We start from the raw sequence: 18,066 nt of genomic DNA on the forward strand, positions 1-18,066 counted from the left end.
CTCCCACCTACTCCCAACCCAGTGACTCCATCTGATGTGTGTACAGAGGTAAGAAGACAACCTGGGATCCACTCTCTCCTTCCACCTTTATGTAGGTTCCAGGGACTAGACACAGACCACCAGGCTTACTGGAAAGGGACCTTTACCCAATCAGAACTCACCAGTCTGCTTTTCTTTTTTAAATGTAACAGACTGAAGGAAAAGGGAGCACTGAAACTACTCACAAAGTCTAACCTGGAAATTTTCTATAAAGTACTTTGGTAAAATGGAGGGAAAGCCTTACATTTTCAGACTCTTGTCCAGAATATTTTCTAGAATTGTTTCTGAAAAGGCACTGAGGAAAAACACTGCTAAGCGTGAAGATCTGCAAAGCATCCTGCTTATAAAAACAACACGAGACAGCCTAGATGGGGCTGGAGGCACTTCAGCAGTTAGGAGCACCGGCAGTTCCCAGCACCACATCTGGAGGCTCACAGCTGCCTGTAATTCCAGCTCTAGGGGAGCCACGGCCTCTGACCTCTGAAGGCACTTATGTGCATAAGCATAATCCAATACACGAATAAGTGTTTTTTAAAAATGTACTTATATAAAGAAAAGATTGGTTAAATTATGGCATAAAGGTAACATATAAACCATCTACCTATCTATATATACAACATTATATATACACACACACTTGTATATGCACACATATGCATGTAACATGAAAGCAGAAGACAGGCATTTGTGGGGAGAAAGGAGACTAGCAAGACAGGGGTGGGGTATCACGGAAGGGTGGTACTTGGGCAAGTATGAGTGAGGAACAACATGAAAATGTCATAATGCAACCTATTATTTTATACATTAACTAAAATATTAATTTAAAATAAACCTAAAAGTTCAATGTATAAACTATTATATTACTTTTTAAATCAGGAGCCCTATAAGTACATTCTTTTTAAAGTGAACTTTGGAAGACTAGAAACATGGTTCTTTGGTTAAAAGCACTGGCTGCTCTTGCAAAGGACCTGGGCTGGGTTTCTAGCACCCATATGGAGGCTCACAGCAGCCACAACTCCAGTTCCTGGGGATCCAATGCCTTTTTCTGACCTCTAGAACCACCAAGAATGCACATGGTACACAGACATACATGCAGGCAAAACACTGATGAACATAAAAAATAAATACAATTTTTTTTGGAATAGTGAACTTTCGGTTAGCAAGACTGTAAAGGTACTTGCCACCATACCTGACAACCTGAGTTCAATACCTGGGACCCATATGGTAGGAGAGCCTTGACTCCTTCTGACTGTTCACTGCCCTCTGCTTGTGCACCATGGTACAAACACACACACACAACACCACAAACAAACAAACAAACAAACAAACAGGGAACTTCTAAAGTAAATGTCTAAGCTGGGTCCAGTGTTGTGCACTTCTAACACAGATACTTGGGAGCTGAGGCAGGAGGACAGCTTGAGCTGAGGCCAGCAGAGTAACAGAAATTTTGTCTTTAAAAAACAAGGGGTGGGGAGATAGTATAGAACTGACTACCAAAAGCTGTACTCTGACCCCCTACATATACACACATGAAACATGTTACAAGCAGGTTAGGGGATGTAGTCCTAGAGTAGAGTTCTTGCCAGGGCATGTATGAGGAACTGGGCTCATTCCCTACAGGCTCAAAGAAAACAATTTCTACAAGGCAATTTGGAACTAGCTACCAATGTCTAAAATATGTTTACTCTTCAATTCAGAAATTACATTTCAGGAACGAATCCTACAGAAACACAAAAAAAGAAGAAATTTAACCAGAGGAACGATAATTATAGTATTAATTCACGCAGCAATCCACACATCTATCAACATCTCCAAATTTTTTTCCTAAAAATAAAAAATCAGTATGCACCTTGAAAAGATCTGGCACAACATAAGACAAACATGTAGCAGTAATTATCTGTTCTGACAACGAGGTTAGGGAAGTGCTAAAAGAAAATCTATACTTTTGTATTGTTTGCTTTTTCTGGAAAAAGTAAATTTTCTCAGGAGACAGAGGTAGGCCACCCTGGGCTAATGAGACTATGACCTAAAGATAGACAGACAGACAGACAGACAGACAGACAGACAAATAGATTCTGTAAAGTAAAAGGTTTATTCTTATTCATCCGTCTGTTTTAGTCTCTCTGTGTAGCCCTGGCTGTCCTGGAACGTACTATGCAGACCAAGATAGCCTTAAATTCAGAGAACCAACTGCCTCTGCCTCCCAAGTGCTATAGTTAAAGATGTGCAATACCATGCCTGGCAAAAGATTTTCTTTTTCTTTTTTTAATTTCTTTTCAGAGGATAGAATTCATATAGCTTAAACGAGGATATACGCTTATAAACAGACATGGCTCTGACCTCAAGGCCTCTCTGAGAAAGTTATAATCTGAGAATCAAAGGAAGAGGAGCTGGCTTAGTAAAAGGAAGAGAAAGAAAACAACAGGAAGAAGCAAGCAGGTGCAGGGGTTGGAAAAGAAGCAGCTCCCATAGGCTCATGTTTGAATGAGCAGTTTCCAGTTGGTGAACCTTTTGAGAAAGATTAGAAGAGTGGCATGTTGGAGGAAGTGTGTCGCTAGGGGTGGGCTGTGAGATTTCAAAAGCCCACACTAGGTCTAGCGCCTCTCTCTGCCTGCTGCCTGCTGATCAGGATACAAAATTCTCAGCTATTTCCCCAGCGTCATCCTGTCTGCTCTCCACCACGATAATCACGGACTCACCCTCTGAAACTGTAAGCAAGCCCCCAATTAAATGCTTTCTTTTATGAGCTGCTTGGTCCTGGTGTCTCTTCACAGCAGAACAGTATCCAAGACAGCACGTATGATGTGCTCAAAGTTAAAAGGCAGACTTTTTTGGTGGGGAAGCGGTGGTTACAAGACAGGGTTTCTCTGTGTTAATAGACCAGGCTGGCCTCAAACTCATAAAGATCCACCTGCCTCTGCCCCCTGGCACTGGGATTAAAGGTGTGTGGCACTACCCTGGCTCTGTAAGGGGCTGGACAGATGGCTCAGTGGTCAAGAGCACTGGATACTCTTCTGGAGTTTGATGTGTAACACCCACTTGACAGTTTATAAATGTCTGTAATTTCAATTCCAGGGGATCGAACACCCTTCTCTGATCTCTGCAAGCACCAGGCACAGACCATAGTGCAGACATGCATGAGGCAAACACCTATATACACTAACATAATTAATTAATTAGGTAATTTCTTTTAAAAAAAAAAGTCATACCTACTGACCCACTGACCCAAAGAAGAGAGAAGCTAATAGATGAGAGAGCAAGAGCCTTGTGAACCAAAACAAAGTATTTATATTTTAACTCAAGGGCAATGAAGAGCCACTGAAGAGGCTGAGGGAGACATGCAGTAAGTCGTTTTTTGTTTAGAAGATGCTGTTGGCTGCCGTGCAGAGAGCATTCTGGAAGGAAGCAGGAGGGAAGCAGATGTTTAGGAGAACACTACAGTAATCCAGGTCCAAGTCTCTGTTAGATGCTTCTGTGGTGCTGCCAGAAGCACAGGCAAAGAGGAAAAAGAGGACAGGTGGCATGTGCCCTTATTCCCAGCACTCAGGAGGCAGAGCAGGCAGATCTCTGAGTTCAAGGCCAGTCTGGTCTACAGAGTGAGTTCAAGGACAGCCAGAAAAACTTTGTCTTGAAAAAGCAAACAGGAAAACAAAACAAAACAAAAAAAAAAAAACCCACAGAATTCCTCCCTGATCTAGGAATTCCACTTACAGAAAGCAGAATCTTTAGAGAGCTGCATCTACAGCTATGCTCATATGACTATTATTCCAAATAGCTAAAACATGCAATTGAGACACAAGCACGTGTGTGTGCACACACACAAAACATATAAGTAAATAAATAAAATATGCAAATTTCCCAAGCGGTGGTGGCGCATGCCTTTCATCTCAGCACTCAGGAGGCAGAGACAGGCAGATCTCTGTGAGTTCCAGGCCATCCTGGTCTACACAGTGAGTTCCAGGACAGGCTCCAAAGCTACAGAGAAACCCTGTCTCAAGAAACCAAAAAAAAAAACCACAAAAAAACAAAAGCAAATTCTGGTAGAATTTAAGCTCTAATAACATTAGCTAAATAAACTTCAAAGATATAAGCAAAATCATATTCTCCAAAAGAACAAAAAACAAATGTTCACATTAATGATGAGAAAAAAGGGGGCTGGATATGGGGCTTAGTTGACACAATAACTTCCTGTGCAAATGCAAGAACTTTAGTTCAGATCCCAGCATTTACATAAAAAACAGTCAAGCATGACACACCTGTAACCTCAACACTGTGAGCAACAGAGTCAGGAGAATTGCTGGGCCTTGCTGCCTAAACAGCTCCAGGACCAGTGAGACCCTACCCAAGGGAACAGGTAGAGTGATGAGGTGGGACACCCAACATTCTCCTTGAGCCTCCTATTGCCCCTACATGCATCACACAGACACATGCATTTGCACATACATATGTACATATACCACACACACAGACATATAAACAAAGAAAAAATTTACAGGGGATAGAGTGAGCCTTTTTCTTTCACTGTCTGAGTAACACAGTTTATTCTGTTGTTTTCTAAGTGTGTACAAGAACGTTTCTCAAGAGCAAAAGGGCATTTATTAATGGCCTGCACCTCACTCTCTTCCATCACCACAATTCCCCAGGCTGTCTTGAACTTGCTCTGCAAACATTCCTGCCTGAAGGTAAGTGCTGTGATTTTAGACATGCTTTACCATATATGGCTCCTAAATGCAAGTTCAAGAACTAAAAGGGTTGGGCGGTGGTGGCGCACACCTTTAATCCTGCATAGGCAGGCGGATCTCTGTGAGTTTGAGGCCAGTCTGACAGGCTCAAAAGCTATAGTGAAACCCTGTCTTGAAAAACCAGAAGAAAAAAAAAACACAACTAAATAGACTGTTTAATCTTGCTTCTAATGGCTCCCAGCTCTTTTCTATTAGGGGTTTTCATGTACTTTTTGTTTTTTGTTGGGTTTTTGTTGTTCTGTTAGTTTTTTGAGACAGGATTGCATATAGCCCAGGCTAACCTCATACCCATTATAGCCAAGGATAACTCTGAACTTGTGATCTTCCTGCTTCTACTTCCCAAGTGCTGGGATTACAAGCATGCACCATTTGGATATGTTTCTAATAAACTTTTTTTTTTTTTTTTTTTTTTGGTTTTTTTCGAGACAGGGTTTCCCTGTGGTTTTTTGGAGCCTGTCCTGGAACTAGCTCTTGTAGACCAGGCTGGTCTCGAACTCACAGAGATCCGCCTGCCTCTGCCTCCCAAGTGCTGGGATTAAAGGCGTGCGCCACCACCGCCCGGCTTGTTTCTAATAAACTTTATCAAAAAGTGTAGCCTAATAAATGCAGTTGAATATTACCATCCTTGCCAGATTCTTTATAGCAAAAGTAAGACAGGCCAGCACAGCAGTTCTCAGAAACTAGGAAACTAATGGCCAAATCCAGCCAGGTAGTGGCGGCACACACCTTTACTTCCAGCACTTGGGAGGCAGAGACAGGTGGATCTCTGAGTTCAAGGCCAGCCTGGTCTACAAAGTGAGTTGCGGGGCAGCCGGAACTGTTACACAGCAAAACCCTGTCTCCAAAAATGAAAAAAAAAAAAAAGCCAAATTCAGATCTCAATTTTTGTGACTCTCTTCTCTTCATTAAAGGTCAAGGCAAGAAATGTTACAATGGGGTTGGGAATGTTGCTTAGACTCACGTGCCCACCCTGTGCAAAGCTGGAGTAGAGAGAAAGGCTGTGAGCGCCTGGAGTGCACAGCCCTACTTATTCACTCGCTTAACAGAAAGCCAATCAGACATAAGGAAGGTAGTTATGTGGGGTATTTGTTAAATAACATCAAGAACTCATGGAGGGGCTCATGAGATGGCTCAGTGTTTAAGAACATTTGCTGTTCTCCCAGAGGACACAAGTTCAATTATCAACAACCACAGTAAGTAGATCACACCAGCTTGTAAGTCTTTTTTTTTTCTTTTTTGAGACAGGGTTTCAAATAGTCCTGGCTGTCCTGGAACTCGCTTTGTAGACCAGGCTGGCCTCGAACTCACAGAGATCTGTTTGCTTCTGCCTCCTGAATGCTGGGATTAAAGGCGTGCGCCACCACCGCCCCTTTGGCTAAAGCTTAACTCCAGGAGAGGCCCTCTTCTGGCCTCCACGGGTACCTGTGTGCACACGCATGCACACACATGAACAAATGAGGGAAGCAGTGACACAGCTCTGAAGACAAAGGCACTCTGCCAAGCCCGACAACCTGAGTTCAGTTCTCAGGACCAACATGTGAAAGAAAATCTTCTCTCCCAAGTTCTTCTCTGACCTCCATACATGGAGTATGGCATGCATGAGCACATGTGCATGCACACAGACACAAGTAATACGTGCTTTAAAAACTTAACATTTTAGAGAGCATCTCATAGTATGCTAAATTTAAAAACCAATGAAAGAGAAAGAAAGGGCTGGGGGTGGCTGAAGAGATGGCTCAGCAGTTAAGAGCACTGGCTGCTCTTCCAGGGAACCTGGGTTCGATTCCCACCACCCGCATGGTTGCTCATTACTGTAACTTCAGTTCCAGGAATCCAATGTCCTGCCTGTCTCCACAGGCACTGCATTCATGTGGTACACAGACATACATGCATGCATACACGCATACACTTACTTTTTTTTTTCAAAAAGAAAGCATTTCATTCTAAAGCCTTCGTTCTTACAGATGTGAAACTGACACCAGAATAGCTGAGTATCTCTGACTCCTCTTAATTACTCAATTTATTTCTTTCACAGCATGTGATATCCTTTAAGCTTCTGTGCATATGGTGTGTACATACATATACATATATGCATATGAATGAACTGAGATGTAAGCACCTGTGAGCAGATATCATTGCTTTGTGTTCAGTTACACTTTCAATTCTTAGAATAGTGCCAGACACATGATATTCAATCAACGTTAATGTGATAAATGAGTAAGGAAATGACAGAAAAATAGGAAAATAAGTGAAATACCTACTGTGATTTTTACCCCAGGGGGTGGGGGGAGGGAATCAATCACATTTGAGTCATATGAAATAACAGGATCCAGCTACCCAAGAAATGTTCAATTAACAAGAAGTAATCTTTCTTTAAACCAAAGAATAAATTAACTTATTCAGCTATATGAACTATGAATGCAAATAACTGTCACAACATAAGCATTTATTAGTTTCTTCCTAAATGCTTATCTAGGAAACATCTGTAGCTTATATCACAAACTCTTCATTCAAGTTAGACCTGATCTATTACATACTTACTATTATTATCTTATTACCATGAAACTTCACAATCAAATCTGACAGTAAAATAATCTAGAGAGCTGGGCATAGTGGCTCATGCCTTCAGAGTAAAAACCTAATTAATTAATTAACAAACAAATAAACAACAAAAATCCACCAGTACACATGGGCTTTTATAAAAACTCCACCTAAATGTATAGCTCAATAAAATCAATAAAAATATAAAATTAAAAAAAAACCTTCACCTAAAGTCCTAATCAGCATGTTTAAATAATCTAACTTTATTTTTTTATTTTTGAGACAGAGTCTCACTATATCATCCTGGCTGGCCTAGAACTGGCTATGTAGACCAGGCTAGCCTCAAATTCGCAGAGATCTACCTGTTGTGCATCTGTCTCCACTTCCCAGCCACAGCCCCAGGGGAGCTGTGAAGAGCTCTCTGACTTCAGCTTAGTTAGCAGCAAACAAGTGGACATCAGTGTTAAATCTAAACTACCTGCAAATCTGGCCTCAAATAAACAAAATCCCATTTCTCTTCGCCCTTTTTCTCCATCTTCCAAAACCAAGAGTTTGATATAAGAAAGTAAAGATATTTGAGCCTCTCAAGATAAGAAAAATAAACCAGTCGGAGGTGGAGCAGGCAGGTCTGTGTCTAAGGCTAGCCTTGTCTACAGAGAGGGTTCCAGGATAGCCAGGGCTACACAGAGCAACTCTGTCCAAAACAAAACAAAAAGAAAAAAAAGAAGAAAAAGAAACAAGATTCTTCATGTCAAACATGTTTAAAATCTCTTTGCTAATAATGTACATTATACTCACCAAATATTTATTCATTAATTATAATATTTCCAAGCACCTTGCTAATGATTACAGGAAAGAACTCACCAGAAATATACTTGAAGAGAAAAACAAACATAAAAAGATTTCCAGTTTCCAGTAAACATGAAAGATTACAAAACTTCTCACAAAATGTCTCAACTTACATTCTGTCCCTCTGGTTCTAATTTGGGGATTTTGTGTGACTTGCGCTCTTCGGATCTGGACGCCTCATGTTTGTTGCTTTTTTTCCTCTTTTCCTTTCTGCTTTCATGCTTTGACTTCATGTGCTCACTTGCCTGTACTTCATTTAAAAGGTCTCCACAAAGGGAGGACTCAAACAATTCCCTGCCATTCTGGATAGTTTTGGTTATTTTTAGTTTAATCTCAGGTGAGCCTGTCTTCTTTGGAATTACAGTTTGTGGTACCGAAGGAGGGGGTGGCGGCTGTGGAGGAGAAGGTTTTTCCAGAATTTCGTGTGGTCGTGTGTTTGGAATTTCTGAATGGTAATAGTCAGTGGGGCTAAAGTTTCTAACTGCACCAAAACCGTTGGCTGACCCATTGGGATACTGATTATATGGCGGGTATTTGGTCTGTGTTTCATACAAGCTGATTGACGGTGGGTAGCCATTTGTGAGGGGAGGAAGGTCTTCTGCTGTAGGTGGATACTGAAAACCTTGCTGCAAAGTAGCTTCGAAGGGTGTGTGGCCACCATCTTCAACAATGTCACTGCTGTTATCAAAGGCATCCTCCTGGCGGATGTTGGCGGAGTCAATGAGTTGAGGTGGTTGCTGAATTGTGTTTCCCATGATCCCTTGCATGAAAGAGAAAGAGAAATCCATTGTTCTGCTCCAGCATCCTTAACTTTCCCTTTCTCTCATCGAGCCTAAAATAAAAAGAGGAGGATTAAAAAGTATTAAAATTCTAATAGGCAAGAAGTCAACCAACTGATAAGAATTCCACAATAAAATAATTTTTCACATTCAGATATGCAGACATTAAACCTACATAATCTGACATAAGACAAATACAATCTACCATGGAGCCCAGGCTGTCCTTAACCTGGGGAGCCTCATCACTCCTCCTCCCAGTACTAGGATTATAGGAACACACCATACGTCCAACAAAATCCTGCATACTTTCATAACAACTTCAGCATGCATAAGTAATTTTCATATATACATACTTCATACTTTTTGTTTGTTTGTTTGTTTTTTGAGATAGGGTTTCTCTGAGCAACAGTACTGGCTGTCCTGGAACTCGTTCTGTAGTCCAGACTGGCTTTGATCTCAGAGATCCACCTGCCTCTGCCCCCTAGTGCTGGTATTAAAGGCATGCACCGCTACCGTCACCACCACCCAGTATTATACTTCATTCTTTAAATGGTTTAGTAAACTGTAGTAATACTTTCATAGGTTCAACTGTATATGCACTATAAATCAATCAGCTGCTTACAAGTTTTTAGTATATAAACATGTCTACAGAAAACTTTTAGAGGCAGAGTCTCACTATGTGGCCTAAGATGTCCTCAAATTCATGGTCCTCCTATTTCTGCCCCTAAGTACTAGGATTATAGGCATGTACTGCCATATATAGCTCTTGAATGTCTCCTTCAGCAGGTTCACTATGATTCGACTGTCATCCCAAGCTTAAGGTGGAGATAGAAGAATTTTGAGTTGAAAGCCAAACTGAGCTATATATAAAGAGACTCAGTCTTACACAGGGAAAAGCAAAACAAAAAACTTCAGATTATAAATCTATTATAAATTTATTCATATAGGCAGATTTAAAAACTTTATGTCTAACTGCAAAATTGTTCTACTGACTGTACTATTGTCAATTTATAATCATATTAAGAGTGTGTAAACATGTCTGATTCTCTACACACTTGGCCATTATCTAGTTGCTTTAAAAGTGGTGTTGTATACAGGAGACTCATTATGAAATGCACATGTCAGTGTTTTATTCTTGAAGAGTCCAGTTTAATAAAGTCTCTTTCTGTGTGTGGGATGGGGACCAGAGCATAAGTTTTTTAACAACACATCCCAGCTGATTCTTGAGGCAAGTCCTTTATTAGATCACCACAGTTCATCACTATATTTATTATATAATTATGTAAAGTATCTACAATGTATTTGAACATGCCCACTGGGTAATGATGCTATAATGTAGACAAGCATCTGCAACAAGACCACCTTGTCTTGTCAGAAGTTTAACAAGACCACAGCCAAGAGAAACGATTAATGAATAGTCTATATATTACTTATACATTTTCATCTACAGAGCAAACAGGTTTCTACTACTATGTTAACTCTGATGAGCTAATTTTAGCTGTCTAGAATATTGTGCAGGCTTCTGAGGCATATGGACCAGTTCAATTCTGTAACTAATCAACAGTGTCTATCACCTTAGTTCCAATAGTGTCTAGCACTTACCAGACTCAGAAGAGCCAATCCAAGAGGGAAACAAAACCTAACAATGTGCCTTTTGAGCCATGCCCATCACTCATACAGCTGCTATTTGTTCCTCTATAAGCAAATGAATAACTGGAGACATTTTAAAATTACAAACAAATTAATAACAAGGCAAATGATGGCCAGATGTGGTGTCATACACCTTTAATCCCAGCACTTGGCGAAGCAGAGGCAGGCAGATCTCTGTAAATTCAAGGCCAGCCTGGTCTACACAGTGAGTTCCAGGACAGCCAGGGCTATTAATGGAGATCATGTAAAAAGAAAAAGAAAGAAAGAAAGAAAAAAGGGAAGGAAGGAAGGAAGGAGGGAGGGAGGGAGGGAGGGAGGGAAGGAAGGAAGGAAGGAAGGAAGGAAGGAAGGAAGGAAGGAAACTAACTCTGTAACGGACATCAACTCAGCCAGCTCTAGATCTGTACCCCAGCTAGCACACTCCAGTCACAGACAGTGCTTAGAAGTGTGAGGAATGATGTCTTAGGATACAGAGCAAGGATAGAGACATTTTTGCAATTTGATCCTTGACAAAAACACATAGCTCACAGCAACAGACATAAGAAGATTCTCCTAGTTGGCTGCAGCTGTCAACTTGGACATAGCCCAGAGTCATCTGAGTATCTCCTTGGGGACCTGCCTCCATCGGACTAGCCTATGGGTATTTCCTTGATGGTTAACTGATAAAGGAAGACCCAGCCCACTTTGAGCAGTACCATCGCTAGGCAGCTGTGAAGCAGAAAAGAGGAGCAAATCAGTAAGCAGCATTCCTCAGGGTTCCCGCCTAACTTCCCTCACAGAGGGATGGTGATCTGGAAGTATCAGATGAAACAGACCCTCCCCTCCAGAACCAAGTTGCTTTTGGTCATGGTTTTCATTACAGTAACAGAGAAGCGACCTAGAAGGGTGATTTCTGACTCTGTCACCACACACAGAGCAATGCACAGACGGAAACAGAGACTTTCCATTGAGACTTTACTTAAAGGCATGTTAAATATTCACATCAACTGTATCTTTAGTTGTGATCACTGTCTTGGATGACGTAAGCTTCCAAATGAGTCCCAAATCAGTCTACAGTTTTCAGATACATGTATCAGACTCAAGTTTCTATACTTTTCATTAATACCAAACAGAATTTTGACATTTTGGGGCTGGAGAGAGCACTGGCAGCTCTTCCAGAGGTCCTGAGTTCAATTCCCAGTGACCACGTGGTGGCTCACAACCATCTGTAATGAGATCTGGCGCCCTCTTCTGGCATGTGGGCATACATGGAGGCAGAATGTTGTATACATAATAAATAAACTCTTAAAAAAAAAGAATTTCGACATTTTTCTTATTTTCCCTTCTCTAGCCCTACTTATATATAAAATTTCATTTTAGTTTGAACTGAGAAGTTGCAATGACAAGAGGGTTTTTAATGAGTACTGAGAGTGCTAAGGAGTCACACCCAAAGCCTTGTGTACCCTAGCACTTGCTCTACTGAGCTACATTTCTAGTACTATAAGCATGCTTTTAAAGTCTGTATGTGCATGCGTGTGTATATGTATGTATGCATGCGTGTACCTCGCGTGCATACGTAAGATTCAAGTGCCCACAGAAGCTTCCAGATACCCTGGAGCTGAAATTACAGGGGGCTGTGAGCTGTCCAGTGGGTGCTGGGAACCAAGCTTGGATCCTCCACAAGAGCAGTACGTGCTCTTAACCTCTCAGTCATCTCTCCAGCCCCCAAGTGCATTCTTATTTCATCTGCAAAACAACCCTGGAAGGCTGCCAAGGCAGGTGTGCATTAGCTTCACTTGCAAGATAACTATACTCAATACCGGAGATGTACATTTTCCCAGGGCCACAAAGCTAATTAGTGACTTGGCTTGAGGACCAAATTTCCTGCTTTCTAATCTTGTGTTCTTTTTCACAGTATCTTTGCCAGAAACTGATGACATAAGGTCAACCATACTTTGACCTCAGGAGTCACATTCAGGACTGGAAGCAGGCCTATCCCCACTCACCTTTGCTTCCTGATCACTCTGTCATGGCTTCTGCTCTTTTATAGTGTCCCATGTTACAAATTACAAGTGACTTATTCTTCCTTCCCTGTTAAATTAACTAGTTTGAACAAATCCTATAGCTTCTTATTTAAGTTTTGTTTTCTGAGACAGGATCTCCCTATGTTGCCCTGGATAGCTTGGAACTTGCGGTGTAGACCAGGCTGGTCTTGAACTCAGGTATCCACCTGCCTCTGCCTCCTGAGTGCTAAAATTAAAGGTGTGCATCACCACGCCTAGAAGTTTTTTCTTTTAAAATCTGACTTATTTTTTGACTTCTAATTTCAAAACACAAACCAGCCCTCAGCACCTTATGCTAGACTATGATCACTGATTTTATAGATATTTCTCATTTCATTTTTAATGTAGTCCAGGATGACCTGGAGTGAACTCGTGGCAATCTTTCTGCCTCAGCTTCCTAAATGCTGTGACTAAAGGTAACAGTCACCTCTAACTTTTCTTCACAGCAGTTAGAAGATAGTTTTTGAAATTAGACTTCTAGAAGTCTAGTTCCAAGCTCCGAAAGACTACACCTTCATAATAGCAAATCTGCTCCGTGCCTGTCAAGGGCTTCTATAACCTGTTTCCATCAGTTCAGACAGCTTGTGCATGAACCAACTTCCTGAGCATCCATGAGCCAAACAGCTTCAGATTGTGGACTCACTCACATTATACTTCTTAACTCTATGAAGCAAATAATATTTCCATTTCACATGAGAAGATTTAAAAAGGAACCAAATGATCTGCTCTCAGTCGGTGCAGTCAACAGAAGCGGGATGAAATGGTGAGGCTGAGATCCCAACAGTACCTTCCCTGCAAGAGCCTTCTCACTTCTCCCAAACAGCATACTGTGATCCAAATGTCTGTGGGAGGCACTCCTCATATCTGAAACTCGGTTTTTACTCTAAATGTGTCCACAGTTCCATTATGTTGCCCTGGTCGGCCTGTAATGAGTCTTGAACTCAGCGATCCACTTGCTTCTGGTTCCAGAGTGCTGGGATTAAAAGCTGAAGCCACCATACACAACCCTCCTTTCTAAAGGTTTTAAACTTTTTAAAGTAAAAGTTGAAAAAGGTTGGATTTGTACATTTTTATTTTGTATGCTCAAATGCACATGTGGGCATGTGTCAGAAGACAACTTTCAGGAGTTGGCTCCCTACTTCCACTATGTGGGTCCCACAGATCAAACTTAATTTGGTAGCAAGTGCCTTCACCTGCTGAGCCATCTTGGCCAGTCCATGAAACAGTTTTTGTTTCATCTTGTTTAGACAGAGTATCACTAGCTCTGGCTGGCCTAAAACTCACAGAAATCCACTTGTCTCTGCCTCCCTAGTGTTGGAATAGCAAAGTCAGGTTTTTTGATAATTCTGTTTTTCACGGTATTTTGAAACTACACGTGTCATTCTATAGTGGTTTTTATACACAGGAAAGCCAGGAAGAACCTGTAAACAGAGGGCACATAGATTGATGCCAGGATTAGAACCTCACAAAAGAGGACCATTCTATGTTGACTAACACACAGTGCTGGGCCCAATGCCCAACTCTAACACATGTGGACCTATGATTTTAGGCGGTGTTTTCTGGATCCCTTAACCTTCTTTAGTTGTCTCTTCTAGAGCCTGTGTCTACCTTGTACAGGGTTGTAGGGAGAAGGACTTGGGATAGTGCCTGCTTGGTTCACCCTCACTCCTCTTCCCAGTTACTTGGCACAATACTGGATACAAAAGAGCTAGTTAAGAAGAAAAGACCTGCCGGGCGGTGGTGGCGCACGCCTTTAATCCCAGCACTCGGGAGGCAGAGGCAGGTGGATCTCTGTGAGTTCGAGACCAGCCTGGTCTACAAGAGCTAGTTCCAGGACAGGCTCCAAAACCACAGAGAAACCCCGTCTCGAAAAACCAAAAAAAAAAAAAAAAGAAGAAGAAAAGACCTGACCTAAAGCATTTACAATGTATTTTTTATTTTTAATCTTATGTGCATGAGTATTTGCCTACATGTATGCACATGCACCACATGCATGCCTGATGACCATGGAAGTCGAAAGAGGATGTAAGATCCCTTAGAACCCAGTTACAGACTGTTGGGAGTCACCATGCTCTTAATCACTGAGCCGTCTCTCCAGCCCTTACAATGTCTTTAGTAAGACTCAATGAGTAAGGCTCCTAAATAGAAGTAAGCAGTGTGAAACATAAAAGTGACCAGGAGTCAAACTGCATGGCCACTGCTAATGAAAAGACGTTTGAGGAAGAAAAGTAACGTGAGGCGAGGCGAGGAGGCCAAGGCCACGAAAAGCAGGCTGGGGAACTTAGGGAGTTTTTCACCACTGCATTAAAACCGCTCTATACAAGTATTTGAAAATTCTGACATCTTTGCGTCCTAAATAAACCCAGGCAAGGGTAGTAGACCTATGGTGGCGGTGTATCCTGGTGGTATAAAGTCATGGGTTTGATCCCAGTACTGTAAATGAATGAATGAATGAGAAAAATGAATGGATCCCAATTTTTCTACTAAACATTGATAACATATTGATATAAAGTGATAATATATTGATATAAAGAGTTAATAATATCAGGGTTAGAGAGATGGTTCAGAGGTTTAGAGCACTGTTGCTCCTGCAGGGACCCCACTTTGATTCCCAGGACCCTCTACAACTATCTGTAATTCTAGTTCTAGGGGATCTGATGCTCTCTTCTTACCAGACACCAGATACACAGCTATTCTGCATACATATACATATGCAAAACATTCATACATATAAAGTAAACGTTTTAAAATTCTTTGAATAGTTAATATCACAAATAGTTAACCTTTAGCAGTTTACTATGTATCAGTATGCTCCAAATGTTTCATATTTATTACATTATTCAGTACCCTCCAAATACTTCTCTAAAAATACTATTATTATCCACACTGTTCAAATGAAAAACCAAGACCATAGTCCCACATACATTAACAACAGGTTTCAAATACACACTTTGCTCAAAAACATCAGCTCTTAAAGAGTAATTTTTCCCAATTCCTAAATATGTGAAGTAAATAGTAACAAAAAAAACAAGCTCTTCACATGCTGCACACTCCCCACCCCTTCCCAAGGCTAACCATTTGGTGGAGCTTCAATAACTGCACAGATCTTCTCTTCATCATAACCTGTACTTCAGAGACAGGGTCTCAGATAGCCCAGGCAGGCCTCAAACATGCTTGGCATCAAGGCAACCTTAAACTTCCAATCCCTCTGCCTCCGTCTCCTCAGTGACAGTATTACACATGGATCACCATTGCTGTTTCTATGCTGAGCTGGGGATCAAACCTTGTGTTCTGTTTGTGTATTCTAGACAAATATTCTCCTAAATGATCCATAACACTAATCCTGTAGTCTGCACTTTTAAGTAAATAAAATTGCTACACAATTTCTGATAAACTCTTTCTTTTATCAAAGTTTAAAAAAAAAAAGGCTGGTGCGACAGTAAAGCCTGATGACACCACTTCCAATCCCTGGGAACATGGAGGATGAAGAAAGCTGACAATTACAAGTTGCCATTTGGCCCTACACTCCACATGCACACCATAACACGCTCATGCACATACACATGCTAAATAAATGCAGTATTTTTTTTTGGAGGAAGGTAAAGTGCTAGTAAGATAGCTCAGTCAGAAAAGGGCTTGCTGAGCAAACACGAGGACCTGAATTTGAGCCCCAAGACCCCTGTGAAAAGCACAGCTGATGTGGGATTTCCCTCTGTACGCTGTGAATGTTTTATTACCATTGGTTAATAAAAAAGCTGCTTTAGGCCTATGGCAGCACGGAATAGAGCAAGGTGGGAATTCCAAGCAGAGATAGAAGAGAAAAGAAGGCAGAGTCAGAAAGATGCCATGTAGCCACTGAAGGAGAAAGATGCCCATGCACCAGAACCTTACCAGTAAACCACAAGCCTCATGGTAAAATATAAAATAATAGAAATGGGTTAATTTAAGATGTAAGAGTTAGTTCATAAGAAGCCTAAGCTATTGGCCAAGCAATGTTTTAATTAATATAGTTTCTATGTTATTATTTGGGTCTGGGAGGCTGGGAAATGAACAAGTCTCCTTCTACACAAAGCACAATAGTGTACTAGGGAGGAGACAGGTAGACAGCTACGGCCTGCTGGCCTGCAAACCTAACCACACTGACAAACTCCAAGCTCAGTGAAAGACCTGTTTAATGAAAGAGAGCCATTAAAGAGGACATTGATGCTGACTTTTGGCTTCCACATGCACACACACACACACACACACACACACAAGATAAACTTCTCTTTTTTTTAAATTTATTTTATATACATTGGTGCCTCATCTGTCTATGTGTCTAGGCTGTGTCAGGGTGTTGGATCCCCTGAAAGTGGAGTTACAGACAGGTGTGAACTACCATATGGGTGCTGGGAATTGAACCCAGGTCCTCTGGAAGAGCAGCTAGTGTTTGTTTTTGTTTTGTTTTATTTTGTTTTGAGATAGGGTTTCTCTGTGTAACAACAGCTCTGGCTGTCCTGGAACTTTGTAGATTAGGCTGGCCTCGAATACCTCTGCCTCCTAAATGTTGGGATTAAAGGTGTGAGCCACCACTGCCACTTGGCTGGAGCCAGTGCTCTTAACCACTGAGTCATCTCTCTAGTCCCTTAATGAATGCTTTTAAATATTCGGTTGTAGCTGTCCATATAGTTTCAAAGCAGAAAGAAAAAAGAGGAAAAAAATAAAACAAAGGAAGAGAAGGGGGAAAAGTTGAAAATTATCAACTAAAGTTGTGGACTCTTATTTTTCTTCCAATTTATTCATGGGAACAGTGATAATTTCACAAAGTATATCAACCTAGGCATGGTAGGTCACATCTTTAATCTCAGCACTCAGGGTACAGAGGCAGATGAATCCCTCTGAGTTCCAGACGAGTCTAACCTACATAGCAAGTTCCAAGCCAGCCATGGCTACATAGAGAGACCTTGTCTCAAAAAAAGGAAAGGAAAGGAAAAGGGAAAGGGAAAGGGAAAGGAAGGAAGGAAGGAAGGAAGAAGGAAGGAAGGAAGAAAGCCACAGAGAAACCCTGTCTCGAAAAACAAAAAACAAAAAAAAAAAGGAAGGAAGGAAGGAAGGAAGGAAGGGGGATTAGATTCTTATGTCAAACCGGAGACAGAAAAGAGAAAGTAACCATATTAAATATTTTAAATGAACAACTTTAAGATAAAAATACCAACTAAGCATTAACAACATGCTAAATGTATAGATTAATACATTTAATAAATCAACAAAAAGAACAATTTTCTTTGGTAGAACATACATTTGCTGGATTCTACTTTATTGAATTACATGCTAGGCCATAAACATACTCATTTATATGAGTTTGTATAAATGTAAGAATTCCTTCTACTGAACACCGCTTAAGGCCTTTCAGAATCAGAAGTGTCTCTAAGATGCCCATTGTGA

General features: G+C 41.1%; 1 protein-coding gene across 4 annotated transcripts in view; it reads right to left on the reverse strand.

Annotated features, from left to right (window-relative positions):
• Positions 1-18,066, reverse strand: part of Nsd3 (nuclear receptor binding SET domain protein 3) — a 115,224-nt gene that overhangs the window by 72,184 nt on the left and 24,974 nt on the right. For all 4 annotated transcript variants that reach the window (XM_041673900.1, XM_041673901.1, XM_041673899.1 and 1 more), the window contains exon 2: positions 8,285-9,003. In XM_041673900.1, the coding sequence (XP_041529834.1) occupies positions 8,285-8,959 (675 nt within the window). In that variant the 5' untranslated portion in view covers positions 8,960-9,003. The remainder of the gene's footprint in view (positions 1-8,284; positions 9,004-18,066) is intronic.

Source organism: Microtus oregoni, unplaced genomic scaffold (genome assembly GCF_018167655.1).
Source record: "Microtus oregoni isolate MIOR12 unplaced genomic scaffold, Mior012 000024F_ref0000369, whole genome shotgun sequence".
Taxonomy (NCBI): domain Eukaryota; kingdom Metazoa; phylum Chordata; class Mammalia; order Rodentia; family Cricetidae; genus Microtus; species Microtus oregoni.